The sequence below is a fragment of the Rhinoraja longicauda genome, chromosome 1, assembly GCF_053455715.1.
Source record: "Rhinoraja longicauda isolate Sanriku21f chromosome 1, sRhiLon1.1, whole genome shotgun sequence".
NCBI lineage: Eukaryota > Metazoa > Chordata > Chondrichthyes > Rajiformes > Arhynchobatidae > Rhinoraja > Rhinoraja longicauda.
The window spans coordinates 68,908,614-68,923,064 of record NC_135953.1 but is presented as its reverse complement, the minus strand read 5'-3'; the positions used below and the strand labels follow the sequence as shown (position 1 = coordinate 68,923,064).

Sequence of the window (14,451 nt, the reverse complement as noted above, 5' to 3'; positions counted from 1 at the left end):
TATGCAAGAATAATTCTGAAGTGAAATGCTTAAATCAATTCTGCAATTTAAGAGGATTAACACAAAGATAGCACTTAAAATTGACAAAGTTAGTTATTGACAAATTTTATTTTCCATGGATTGATAACAGTGAGATAAAGTACTTTTTTTTTTTAACAGGTTGCACCATTGTGCCTTGGAAGAGCTGGAGCATGTGTGGTCACTGTTAAATTATAATCTTTTTTAGTGTAAATTTTATATTTAACCATTCTATAGATCCATTAAAGTAAAATTGTCATCTCTGGAGTTTTACTTCAAGATAAAAGAAAACTGAAAGATCTAAGAAATCCTAATTGCACCACCCAACCCAAGAAAAATATCCAGAGAATTGCGCTTTTAGCCATTCTTTTTTTTTGGGGACGGGATAGAAAATATTTTCAATTGATGTGCATTTAACAAACACCCAAAATGATGATCACATCAATAGTGGATGACGGCTCAAACTTTACGTTGAAATCATCCAAGTCATTTTTTCAGAACTTATTCTGTTTTATTTTCTAAATACAAAAGGTTTCCCTGCTCACAAATTAACTAGTAGAGAAGATCTGTGTCTGTTTAAAGAATCAAGATCTATTATAATTTCATAATAATTGTAGCTTTTATTTATCAAGTCCACCAAATACTCAAGACAATGTCTTCAACTGAAACTTTTATTCTCTAATCAGTTTCTGATGGTGCACTGTACAAATTCTAGAATTCTTTATTTTATTTTCTTTAAACAGAGTGGATTTTATTTCCAGAAGATTGAATAGGCCATGTAATACAACTATGAAGGAAACATTAACTCTATAAACCTAATACAAGTTGACTGAGTGCACACGGTAAAGCTACTTTTCCACATTTGCACATCCAGGAAGCAACAAACACAGGAAATAAAAATTGTGATAATTATACAAGACATTGCGGCTGGCCTGCCTCATTTTTGATCCGTTAACTTTACTGGATTAAAAATGAGACATTGACACCAGAGTCTAATAAACATTATAGCATTGCTATTTATTATGAATGCAAAAGTGGAAATAATCTATTATATCAGTTGCACTCTTTCTTAATGTAATATGTTTTATTTTGTTTTTAAACCAAACTGCCTTTGTTACAAATGAAGTAAAAGCACATACATATTTAATATGCAATATTTTGAAGACATTGTAAAAAAATTGTTTGTTGGTACAAGCAATCATCGTGGAACTGGTAACATTCCAAATTTCCTGCTTCTTCATAGTACAGATTGTATTAATTTATACATTTTTATGTGCTCACATAAGCCATTAACTGAACAAATACATATTATGTTGTAATTGTTTCAACCACCAAAAAATATCTGCACAGAAATTGCCTTTTGCAACAGCCATAAGAGACAACTCATATTTTATTTAACTCAGTCTATAATTTTTCTTTGTTTTAAGGACTGTAATTTTTGTTTTTGTTGGCAAAAAGAACCAAATAGGCTACAAATTGGATCCATTAGCACCAGTTGTACATGTATAAATTATGCAAAAAAATAACTCTCTCTGGGGTTGGTCACACTTGCAATCACCTGGATGAAATCGTGTCCATGAGAAAAATGCTCCAAACAATTCCTTGTACAATTCACCTCAGTGTTGTGAAATTATCCTGATGTAAATCATGCATTTAATGCTGCCACAACTTGTTGACATAAATGGCAGTGTTTGGCAAAATCTGTAACTTCTATCAGTTCTCTAGTGTAGCTGGAATTACATCATGGCACTTTGTTGAATTTGTGCCAATTATAAGGGACACTCTGTAGACACTGGGAGAGACACGCAAAACAGTCTACACTAGAGAACTGAAGAAGGGTCTCGACCCAAAATCTCACCCATTCCTTCTCTCTAGGGATGCTGCCTGCCCCGCTGAGTTACTCCAGCTTTTTGTATCTAAACTCCATAGATGCTGCTTGACCAGCTTATGTTCCTCCAGCACTGTGTTTTGTCCAAGACACCAAGAGAAAAAACTAAGCAGCTTCAGAACTCGATGCAGGCTGCACAGAAACTTCCAAAGTTATAAGTCCCCCGAGGAAGTGGTTTCTCCAGCAATTATTTTGTTGAGACATTCATTCCATGAATGCCTTAGCTCTATTGGTGGCATGCAATTAGTAACCTTTCTGCCTGAGACACAGTAAGATTTGCTTCAATATCACGCTGGTATCAATTGTATCAGCAAAAGTATTTTCCCTAAATGAAGGCCATTGCAAAGGTAAGTGTGTTCAGAATCGTTCAAATAAAATGTAAATAAATCAACCGTTGGAAATAACCACATTTTTCAGCAAACTTATACACCCTTGAAATAATTTTCGTGTCTTGGGGAACCCCTACATAAAAATTATTATATCTTTATTTATCTCTTTCTTTCTCTTTCGTAAACTTAAAGTTCATAAGGCAAACATAATATATATTTCTGATAACTGGTTTAAGCAAAAAATAACTTTTTTCTCAAGTTTATTGACGATGCAAAAAAAAAACTGAAATCAAACTGCTTGTTCAAGAGATTTTAAGGAGGTTTTCATTCACACAAAAAAATCAACCATATCTGTAAACACAAAAAATAAACAAATAACCGTCATATATAACACATATAAACAGAACGAAAACAGATATTAACTACTGCAATAACTTAATCGTTTATATGGGTCAAGGCAATGTTATTTTTGAAGCCAATTTAGATATTGAAATTTGCTTCTCTAATGTGAAACCTGTACTTTTGGTACACAAATACTTAATTCGGGGTCAAACTTTAGATAAACACACACGGATTTTATCTTCAACTGAAAGGAGACTATTTCTGTTTTTGCTCTTGATACTTGTTAAATAAGAAAAAGTTTGTTCACACATATAGACAATAGACAATAGGTGCAGGAGTAGGCCATTCGGCCCTTCGAGCCAGCACCACCATTCAATGTGATCATGGCTGATCATTCTCAATCAGTACCCCGTTCCTGCCTTCTCCCCATACCCCCTGACTCCGCTATCCTTAAGAGCTCTATCTAGCTCTCTCTTGAATGCATTCAGAGAATTGGCCCCCACTGCCTTCTGAGGCAGTGAATTCCACAGATTCACAACTCTCTGACTGAAATTTTTTTCCTCATCTCCGTTCTAAATGTCCTACCCCTTATTCTTAAATTTTGGCCCCTGGTTCTGGACTCCCCCAACATTGGGAACATGTTTCCTGCCTTTAACGTGTCCAACCCCTTAATAATCTTATACGTTTTGATAAGATTCCCTCTCATCCTTCTAAATTCCAGTGTATACAAGCCTATCCGCTCCAGTCTTTCAACATATGACAGTCCCACCATTCCGGGAATTAACCTAGTAAACCTACGCTGCACGCCCTCAATAGCAAGAATATCCTTCCCCAAATTTGGAGACCAAAACTGCACACAATACTCCAGGTCTCACTAGGGCCCTACACCACTGCAGAAGGACCTCTTTGCTCCTATACTCAACTCCTCTTGTTATGAAGGCCAACATTCCATTGGCTTTCTTCACTGCCTGCTGTACCTGCATGCTTCCTTTCAGTGACTGATGCACTAGGACACCCAGATCTCGTTGTACCTTTCCTAACTTGACACCATTCAAATAATAATCTGCCTTCCTATTCTTACCATGAAAGTGGATAACCTCACACTTATCCACATTAAACTGCATCTGCCATGCATCCGCCCACTCACACAACCTGTCCAAGTCACCCTGCAACCTGATAGCATCTTCCTCACAGCTCACACTACCAGCTAGCTTTGTATCATCTGCAAATTTGCTAATGGTACTTTTAATCCCTTCATCCAAGTCATTAATTTATATTGTAAATAGCTGCGGTCCCAGCACCGAGCCTTGCGGTACCCCACTAGTCACTGCCTGCCATTCTGAAAGGGACCCATTTATCCATTTCAAGATTTCCTTTTGCAACATGATTTTTCCAAAGATTCAGTCTTCTTTTAAATCCAAGAATCTTGTCACTTGAAGTTAATATATTCAGACAAGCTGCTGCACTCCACTTCTCTACTCCTGCAAGATGGTCATCTTCCCAAGCTTGACTTTTCATTGGTTATGACCGCGATCTGTTTCATGTCTGTTCCTGAAGAATACCGAGACAGCCACATGCAGCATTCCTTTGCTCCTCTAATGGTTGGCATTCTTTTGCCCATTAAGGGCAGCAATGTGCTCAATGGTAGCATCTCTCTGTCCTCCTAAGGAGCTTCAAGCTGCTTCTGCAGAAAAGATTAAACCCTTAAAATGAACTGAAGAAGGATTATATGAAAGCAAACAGATGTGGCCTCTACGACAACTATCACTTGCGCTACTAGGTGTTACTTTATAGTCACCCCAATACTCAGCAAAAAGGCAGTGTTTCATCTCTAAAATGGAGGTAGAATGTCAATGGGAGGGTGGGTTAGATGTGGGCCTACTAAGGAGGGATAGATTGAATCATGGTCTCCGATTAGAAGTTTGTATGCGGCAGAATGAAGGCAGTGCTTGTGTTGATCCGAAGCTCACCTTGCCATATCTTGTCAGATCATGAAATTTATTCCATGGGATGGGAAATCTCACTACCATTGCCATCTGTCACTCTCTGTGAATGGTTGCTTTGATGACCGTTCTGTTCTGTTTCTATCCCCTCGCTCGTAGGATTTCCCCGGCCTCTCAATCATTCACCAGGATTTCTGTGTCACTCTATGTGAATACGGTAGTAGGTTTCTCTTTCTCTCTGCACAGCAGCTATCATGTGCTTTGGGTGCTATAAGTGACTTTATGGGCTGAAAATTTCTCTGACTGTTGTACATCAAAGTGTTTCCAACACTTCTAAATTGGTTGAGTCTAGTTGATTCTCCACAGGAGCCATTTCAGCACATGATACAAATCACCACAATGCTCTTTATAACATACTATGGCAAATTTTGCAATTTCATTACCCAGAAGATCTGATTTTGTTTTAACACAGCAAGTTCTTAGCACACCAACAACAATTCAAGGTTTCAAGGTCAGTTTATTGTCACATGTACCAATTAAGGTACAGTGAAATTTGAATTACCACACAGCCGTACTAAAACAAAAGCAACAAGACACACAACTACATAAAAGTTAACATAAACATTCACCACAGTGGATTCCCCACGTTCCTCACTGTGATGGATGGCAAAAAAGTCCAATCATCTTCCTCCTTTATTCTCCCGCGGTCGGGGCAGTCGAACCATCTGCAGTCGGGGCGATCGAAGCTCCCGCGTCGGGGCGATCAAAGCTCCCGTGGTCGGGGCAGTCGAACCATCCACAGTCGGGGCGATCGAAGCTCCTGCGGCTTGAATTTCGCGAAGTCGGTCTCTGACCAGAGACCGCGGGCTCCGTGATGTTAAAGTCCCGCGGTAGAACTCCGAGGTCAATCCCTGGCAAAGGGATCGCGAGCTCCGTGATGATGAAAGTCCCGCAGGCACCCGCGGTGGAGCTCTTGAAATCAGTCTCCAGCAGAGGCCTCCAGCTCTTCGATGTTAGGCCACAGTGCAGATGGAGATACGATACGGAAAAAAAAATCCATCTCCGTCGAGGTAAGAGATTAGAACAAGTTGCCCCAACTCCCCAGCCACCACATAAAACAAGCTAAAGAACATTAAAAACATACATTTAACAACAAAAGAAGGGACAGACAGACTGTTGGCAAGGTTTATATTCTCTCATGTATTGTGACAGCACTTCACTCAGACTTGTGAACATGCAAGCTCATTCCTGTAAAGAACTTCAATGATTTTTATTGCATGTTACACGGCACAGTGGTGCAGCTGATAGAGTTGCTGCCGCACAACACCAGAGACCCGGATTCAATCCTGATCTCAGGTGCTGTGTGTGAGGAGTTAGTACGTCCTCCCTGCAACCATGCAAGTTTCCTTTTGGGTGCTTCAGTTACCTCCCAGATCCCAAAGAGTTGAGTTTATAGGTTAATTGGCCTCTGTGGAAAAAAAAGCCTCATATGTGTAGAGAGTGGATGATGTGGGATAACAGAACTTGTGTGAACGGGTAACACAAAGTGCTGGAACAACTCAGCAGGACAGGCAGCATCTCTGGAGAAAAAGGATGGGTGACGTTTTGGGTCGGAACCCCTAGTGTGAATGGGTGACTGATGGTCAGCATGGACTCAGTGGGATGAAGGGCCTGTTTTCATGCTGTATCTCTAAACTAAAATATAATTGGATTCTTCATGATTCTGTTATGAATTTGATTTGAATAATCTAACAAAAAAATCTGAAATAGTTGGGGAATAAACTAAATTAATGATTTTCCAGATCTCCCCTTTCAGGGCACATTTTAATTTAAGGTTATGATTCCCAGCAAGTGCCCTGCAACCCTGTCTTTTTATGTTGTTTACTCGCATATTGGTTTGGTTTTGCAACCAGTTTGATTTCAGTGATTTGGTTGTTTTATATTTAAAACTTAATGTAAATATTTATTACACTTAAGTTGCCTGGGTTATCAACCTTTCTAAAGCTGTTTACTACCTGCGCCTTGATCAGGACTGGTCTCTCTGATCATTAATTTTCCTTTAAAATTAAATTACACATTATTGGATTATTTGTCGTACCTGGTGCTAGTTATCATTTATATGGAGACCTGAATTATTTGATATTGATTTAACTTTTGAGGAAACATGTGTATTTTGGTGAACAGTGGTTTATCACTTCATATATTACACGGATTTGTGCTTATCATTTGCAATTGTGCGCCTGAGTTGGTTCACAGCTTGTTTTATTTATCTATGTGGAAGTCCAGTTAACTCCCAGAACTTTTTTAGGAACAATCTTTAAGATTAAATATGAACATTGCAAGCCATTTTGCACCCCACTCCCACAAATAGCTTATTTTTCTCCTCTGGCTTTCCGATAAGAGATGTGAAATGCATCAAAGAAGCATCAGGTGGTGTGAATGATGGATCTTGCTCATCAAAATCCTGCACTTTTCATTCATAAATCCCAGTTACCTTCATCCTTGTGTAACCCAGTAGCTGTTTTTAGTATTTTATTTCCAGTTATTAACTTTTACTTCAGGCGGGTTTAATTTTAAATCACAACACATTTTAAAAAGTAAATATTCGCCTTGCTTTTAAGAAGAATGTGTACTTGTCACAGAAATTAGCTCAGTGATAAAGAAGATAAATTTGAGCATCGGTACTTTTTCGGAATTTGAGATGTTTATTGATGGCTTTTGTGTTCTTATTGGTAGCTTCTTAAAATTATGCACAACTGAAGGTTTATGAAAACAGTCATTCAAAGTATGTGTATTTAGCATGAAGATAAGCAGGATAAAGATAGGTTATTGTCAGAGAAGAGCTGGATTTGCACGGTAAAATAAAATAATAGTTACGAGGCCGTTTCAGTTTGGCTTCTGTACCGGGGGTCAGAAGTGCCATTCTTGAAAGCATAAGTTGAATCGCCAGTCCAGTTCATTGCTGAGAATCAAGGTGTTGTTCTCTGGATAAAATGGTAAATCAAGGCTCTGTGTGGCTGTTCTAACTCTTTGTGCTGTATCTATGATACATTTGCAAGGCAAGAGGGAGTTCTTTCATAATCCAAATGAATAATGCTGTTGAAACAAAATCACCAAAACCTGATCATGGACAATTCTGCTCTCCATTTGTTGGTCCTTGATGTAAGCAAAATGATATTGTATTGGTTACCTATATACAGACGTTATACTTCAGAATATTTCCGTGTAGCAGCATTGACGTTCATGATTTATTAGCTGCAACAACAAAAAAACACCAAAAGCAAAGGGTTGCAAATTAATTCCTACTGTTCATTTTTCAGTGTAATGCTCAGATTTACAATTCCTCTTTAGTTAATTTAGGGTTGTCAATGTTTTTTTAACAATGGCCAACCAATATATATAAGAAATCTTTCTGCAGTTTAAAATTCTACAGCCTTCATAATATATCACACATGACTATGTACTCATTGAATTTCTAACATTGTTTTCTAGGTACCAATATCTAAGTCTCAGATCCTTAATAAATTTAATAAGCATCTATAATATATTATTATTATTATTATTATTATACAGTACATATGGTAGCATGTATTGCTGGGCAGTATTTTGTGTTTAGAGTACTATATATTAACCTTATCTAATCTGTTAGACTGATCTTTATTTCCATTTATAAGGTTTTTTTTGTATGTGCAGTTACTTATCTAGACTCTTCAATTGGCCACTTCATAATAATCAATACAATTATGAAGCATTCCACACCTTCATAATTGAAGATAGCTAACTAGACTAGAAATCACCTGAAAGCAGGTTTTATTCCACTATTTTACAATCTATCTCACCTTGAAGGAACATACTTAAAGCAATTTATAGTATTTGTTACATGTGGAATGTACATTTTTATAGTAATTTACCAGTAACCCACCTTTCTAGGTAGTCGTTGATCCTTGTTTTATCTCAGCTTAAGTTACTTTTATCTGTCTGACAGCTGGGACTTTTCTTTATTAGAATGCAGCCTGTGAAACAGTTCATAATCTCAACATATTAGCTGACCCATGTCTGAGTTTCTACCTCTCTTCCTCTGTTACTAAGGTCTCTTGCTTCCATCTTTTTAATATCACATACCTCTGCCCCAACTCAGTGTATCCGAAGGTCTCCCACATTCAAGCCTCCACCAACTTTAAGTAAAAACTGATAATACTAGAAATATTCCAGCAACCAAGCAGCATGTATGGAGAGAGAATAGCAATTAAGACCAGGCCGATAATCTGCCATCATAATGAAGAAATTATCGTAGAGGTACATTCAATGTGGAGGTTTCCACCTTCCGCCACATCAGACTCGATGATTTCCAACGTGTTGGAGGGCTTTGTGTGCTTAAACTGTACCCTGAATCGGGCTTTCATGTGAGGTCTAATCACCCTCTTAATTATGACTCAGATCAGCACATAAAGAAAATCTCATACAGCAGCGGTGGGTTTAGTGAAAGACTTTATTTCATTTTGACAGTACAGACCGGGAAGCATTCAGCTCAAATTGCTTCACTGACTCAAAATACTTAAAGCAATTTATAGTATTTTTTACAATGGTTACATGTGGAATGTACATTTTTATAATAATTCACCATAACCCACTTTTCTAGGTAGTCTTTGATCCTTGTTTTATCTCAGCATAAGTTACTTTTATCTGTCTGACAGCTGGGACTTTTCTTCACCTTAAAGCAATTTCTTCACTCTCTCCATAAATGGGTGTCAAAGAGTGACTCCTCATAACGTATGATCAATTTTATTGCCCTCAGCCTATTTGCAAACACCCTATGTTTACCTTTGCTCCAACTAACTATGTCTTGCAATCTAAAAACTTCCCTTATCTAATTACACCCTCTTCTAAAGATTTTTAAGTTACCTTCACTCTGGTGACGCAAGAAATTGAAGATGCTGAAATATTGAGCAAAACTGCAAGAACTCAGCAGGGCAGACAGAATCTGTGAAGGGAATAGACAGACTGCTTTTAGACTGGAGCAGTGGGGAGAAACCTGGAAATAAAATGATGCGGCAGAACAAAGCCTGGCAAGTGATGGGTAGATAGATACAGGTAAAGCCGGTTAATTGGCAGATGGATGGAATAAATGACAAAGGTGAGGAGTGAATAGGAGACAAAGGGATATCAGGTAGGCGGAGCAGAGGAGTCTATCGTTAAGTTAGAGGGAGGGAGATGAGTGGAAGGAAAAAAAGAGTAGATAATGGGGAAAAGGTGGTGATGGGAGATGAGTGTACAAAGTAGAGGAAAGAAGCAGAGTGACTGGGAGGCAGGTGATGGTGAAATGTATATGCACCGTGGTGGGGGAGTACAGGAAGGTGAGGGGGGTATTACTTGAAATTACAGTATTCAATGTTAAATTGTAAGTTACCAAATAGAATTTGAGGTGCTGTTCCTCCAGTTTGCGTGTGGCCTCTCTTTGGCTATGAAAGAAGCTCAGGACAGAGGGGTCAGAATGGGAATGGTTCGCAACCAGGAAATCCAGCATGCCTTAGCAGACTTACTCCACCCATCTGCCATCAAATTACCCTCTCACCTGTAACCACCTATCTTTTCCCAGGAATTGTCCTGCCCCCAGCTCTCTGTTCCAGCTTCCTTCCCCCACTCTCTGCTCTACCTATTTTTTTCTACAACTAAAACACTTTATCGCTTACATTTTTGAGTTCATCATTTGTTTCCCTTTCTATGGATGTTGCCTGACTTGCTGTGTATTTCCATCATTTTCCTTTTTGGTTGGAAATTTCCAATAACTCCAATATTTTGCGTTCTCCAGAAATTTGAGACTAGTGCAAAATCTTGCCAATCTCTGATCTTGTGCAGTCCCATTCTCCTGTCACCCTTGTTCAGATGCTAGATCTTCACTGGCTCCTTATTTGGCAGTATTTGTTAATCTTGGGTTCAAATTCATTCATGACCTAAAACCTATTTTGCAATCTTCTTCAGCCGCACAAACCTCTATCTGACGGTTCCTGCATCTTTTTGCATCCCGAGTTTTCATTGAATGCCCCTCAGCAAGTATGCCATCATCTGCCAAAGCATGAAGCTCTAGAATTCATGGAGTAAAGCTTCCCATCTCTCTCTTAAGCTCACCTTTATAATCTCCTTTGAACCTACCTCTTTTGCAGACATGTTGGGCACTGGTCCCAATATCGTCTTCAGGCATGAAGCTCTACCATTGGTGACAAAATAGAAAAAAAACATAAATTTGCCTTGAAAGATGCAGCAGGATGACCACTGCAACAAATCATTCCTCAATGGAGAGTTTCAAATGTGTTCACATTTTCTCCCTTAGGATTACATCATTCACTTGTGCTACTTTCAATTTATCTACAACTCTCACCCCATTCACACAACTCTGGAGATCGACCCAAAATGCTCGAGTAACTCAGCAGGACGGGCAGCAACTCTGGATAGAAGGAATGGCTGACATTTCGGGTCGAGGCCCTTCTTCAGGCTGAGCCTCAGTCTGAAGAAGAGTCTCAACCCGAAATATAACCCATCCAGTGATGCTACCTGTCCCGCTGAGTTACTCCAGTATTTTGTGTCTATCTTCAGTGTAAACCAGCATCTGCAGTTCCTTCCCTCACAACTGGGGCTATTTTCCAGTAGCATGCTTCATCCTCTTTTGGGTTCCTCTTCAGAAAAAGGTGACTATTAAGTCCCTTATTCAGCTGTTTTGTATTTTCACCTTTGCCACTTAATTCGCCCCTCATGGAAACTGTGGGTACTGTAAAAGCCAGAAAGTCAACAAAAGAATAATCAAGAAAACAATAAGAACTAGAAGAAACAAGTATAGGAAGCAATTCAATGATGATACTGTTATACTTTACCAATCAAGAGAAGTGACAAAAAGACGAAAGGGGTTGGCAAATAGGCATGTGTAAAAGGAGTGAGGATAAGCAAGATATAAATGAAGGAGTGAAGATAGTATGGAATAATTCACAATGAGTAAGAGACCCAGAAAGCCAAGATGTACTTGGATCCTGAGATAAAATTTGCAGGTGCTGCAGCGGAACATGGTGAAATCACTCTTAGCTTTCGAGGCTCAGCAGTTTTGGAGGTTTCCAGTGGAACACACGAGAAGTGCACTCAGAATGTTTCACTCAGAATTTTAGATTATAGTGAGATGAAAGGAACTGAAATTTTGGAGAAACACTGGTAGAGAATAACCACAATAGCAATATAGAGACTTAAGTAAGGAAGAAGAAAATTGAAAAACAGGCTTGCTTCTGTGGTACACAAAATAAACTTTGCATGAAGGATATTATAAAAATGCTATCTCACTGTAATTTATGCACTCTTCAATATCTATAAAGACTGAGATTAATGAAAGATTCTGAAGATAAATAGCTGCACGCTTTAAATATATAATATATTGAGTACTTTATGCACTTGTTTGATAAATTACACTTTTAGTTTTCTTAAAACATTCCTGTTTGTAAATTCAAGTAGTATCGCTTACCATTCTAATTGCAAAATATTATATTAGTTGTAAGTGATTTCTGATTAATGGTTTGGATAATAAAATGCCTGTGTAATGATGTGATGTTTGTGGAACATCTTGGAAAAGCAACCTTTTTCTATTTTTTAAAAGTTTTTTGAACAATGTAGGTACAGAAAACTGCAAGTTAATATGGTGAAACTGATCTGTATTAGTGAGAAAAATATCTCTTTGTAAGGTATATGGTGTTGAATGTATTATCAGGTATTGAGAAACAATACCTAAAACTGCATATATATGTCATCCTGCGATAAACTGCTTCATTAAAATGTATAACACAAAATTCTTGCTGCATTCCAGTAGAGAAAAATAGAATGTTAGAAATGCATTCCTTTTGGAAGATTATAGCATGGTCTGCCTTACGATCAATCAATTATTTTTAAATATATCATGTGCTACATTGTCACTTATTTAATTAAAAGCTTTATTTTACAAAAATGTTTTATGATTCAAAATTTGTTGCAATATTTCCTTTTGTTAATGGGTACAATTTTAAACAACAGCTCTAGAAAATTAAGTAAAGAATTTCCAGATCAAATTTGCAAAGTTTCGTTTTCTGGAAAATAAATAATATAATCAGTTTACCTTATGGTTAAGTATCCTTCCAGTAAATCTTGCCCATTCTATGGAATCATAAACAATCTTCACAAAAGGAAAGATTTCACCATTTGTTAATTTTGTAACTGACCTCAGATAAATGAATTCAATTCTGATTGCTTTGATTTTTTTTGTCCTCGCGCTGTTTCCGTATTGGACTAATCAAACTGTTGATTATTCACTAGGCTTTTGTTTTAACCATTGTACCTTAATTACATTTGTGACATTTTGAAGAGGAAGTGAATGCCAAATTCAGGACAGGCATCAAACAAAAATCTCAGGAAGGGCTATATGTATACATGTTCTTGAATTAATCTGTCTGTTCTGTGGAATTTATCTTGAACATTTATGTTAAAGCGATCTGAATAAATTTGATGTTACCCAAAAATGTTTAATATTTTATTTCAAAATGATAATGGAGTTGTTTGGATTTCACCATCTCATGATTTATTTATTGTAATAGGAACTTATGAAGGAGACATATTTTAATTACTTGTGAGCTTTCCTTGACTCTTGCATTGGCGTAGAACCCTGCTAGAGGTTCTTAGGTAGTATCACCACGCACATCAGAACAGCGCTTTGATTTTGAGACAACCAATAGCTGCCTTTTACAACAACCAATGAAAGATGGTATTTAAGTCATGCTTTGTCTATGTGTCAGCAAGAAAAATAAAGCATTATTAACAACCGGGCAAGTGAAGATGAGGAAGATTGATGCTTTGAATTTGTTGTCTTCATCAGAACACAGAAACAAGTTTTATCAAAAGCTAGATATTGCAGGAGCTGGAAATCTGAAATCGAGGGAAAATTCTGAAGAAACGTAATAGACTTGAAACATTAACTATATTTCACTGCACACACATTACTGAGTATTTCCAACACTTTGTTGTTATTTCAAACTAAATTCTACTTTCTTCTATCCTGTAAAGGGTCCAGCTTATCTATTGGATTTCATTTAAGAAGTATTCAGTTTAATTTGCTTTTTTTTCTTGATAGCCTGATAGTCTTAACTTTTCCTATACATTATTTCATTAAATTGCCTGAAAGCTGATGTTTGTTCCAGAATCATGAGATAATAGTTATGTAATCTTCTTTGAAGTCCCACACAAAGGAAAAAAAAGATGTATTGCACCACTTGGAAGAAGTGTTCACAAACATGAAGTTAGTTCATGTGGAAGCCTCTATTCAGTTTAGGGTAAGGCCAAAACAATGTTTGCTTGTACTGAATACTTACAGCCAAATTCATAAAAGCCCAATAAAATAAGAACCAAATTTAATAAGGAAATATTAATCTTTTTAATTAACTGACTCTTAATTTTAAATAAGTTTGAAAGTGGTGTTTATTGTTTTTGTGCTCATTGGCATTAGGTTATTAGGACTGAAAATGGAACACATCTCCGCATCAAGCACTCCAAGATAAAGTACAACAGCAACAGGCAGATTAACACCATAGCTCTCCACACAGTATGTGGTCTTATTTCCAGAAAGAAAAACAATCCTCTGAGAAAGACCACCAATTAAGAAGCATTTGTGCCCATTTGTAAAATAATACCTAATGTCTTTCAGTACATCACATACTCTGTAAAATGAGGACTAATTACATGAGGCCAGGAAAGTACAGCTGCTGTTTTCAATCCATCTGTCTGCAGAAGGATTTTAATTGTTTGTAGGATCAAATTATTATTACATCTGCAACTAAAGATGACTAGTGTACTAACAACTATGAGCATGCTAGCAATTCTTCTTGTTACCAAATCAACCTGTATGTCCTCCGTCTCCGCAGCCAGAGCTAGTCCA

General features: G+C 37.4%; 1 protein-coding gene across 3 annotated transcripts in view; it reads left to right on the top strand.

The window, feature by feature from the left end:
• The window catches only part of LOC144593782 (kelch-like protein 5), a 101,285-nt gene extending 88,253 nt beyond the window's left edge, over window positions 1-13,032 (top strand). For all 3 annotated transcript variants that reach the window (XM_078399876.1, XM_078399885.1, XM_078399867.1), the window contains one exon: window positions 160-13,032. In XM_078399876.1, the coding sequence (XP_078256002.1) occupies window positions 160-216 (57 nt within the window). In that variant the 3' untranslated portion in view covers window positions 217-13,032. The remainder of the gene's footprint in view (window positions 1-159) is intronic.
• The last annotated feature ends 1,419 nt before the right edge of the window (window positions 13,033-14,451 follow it).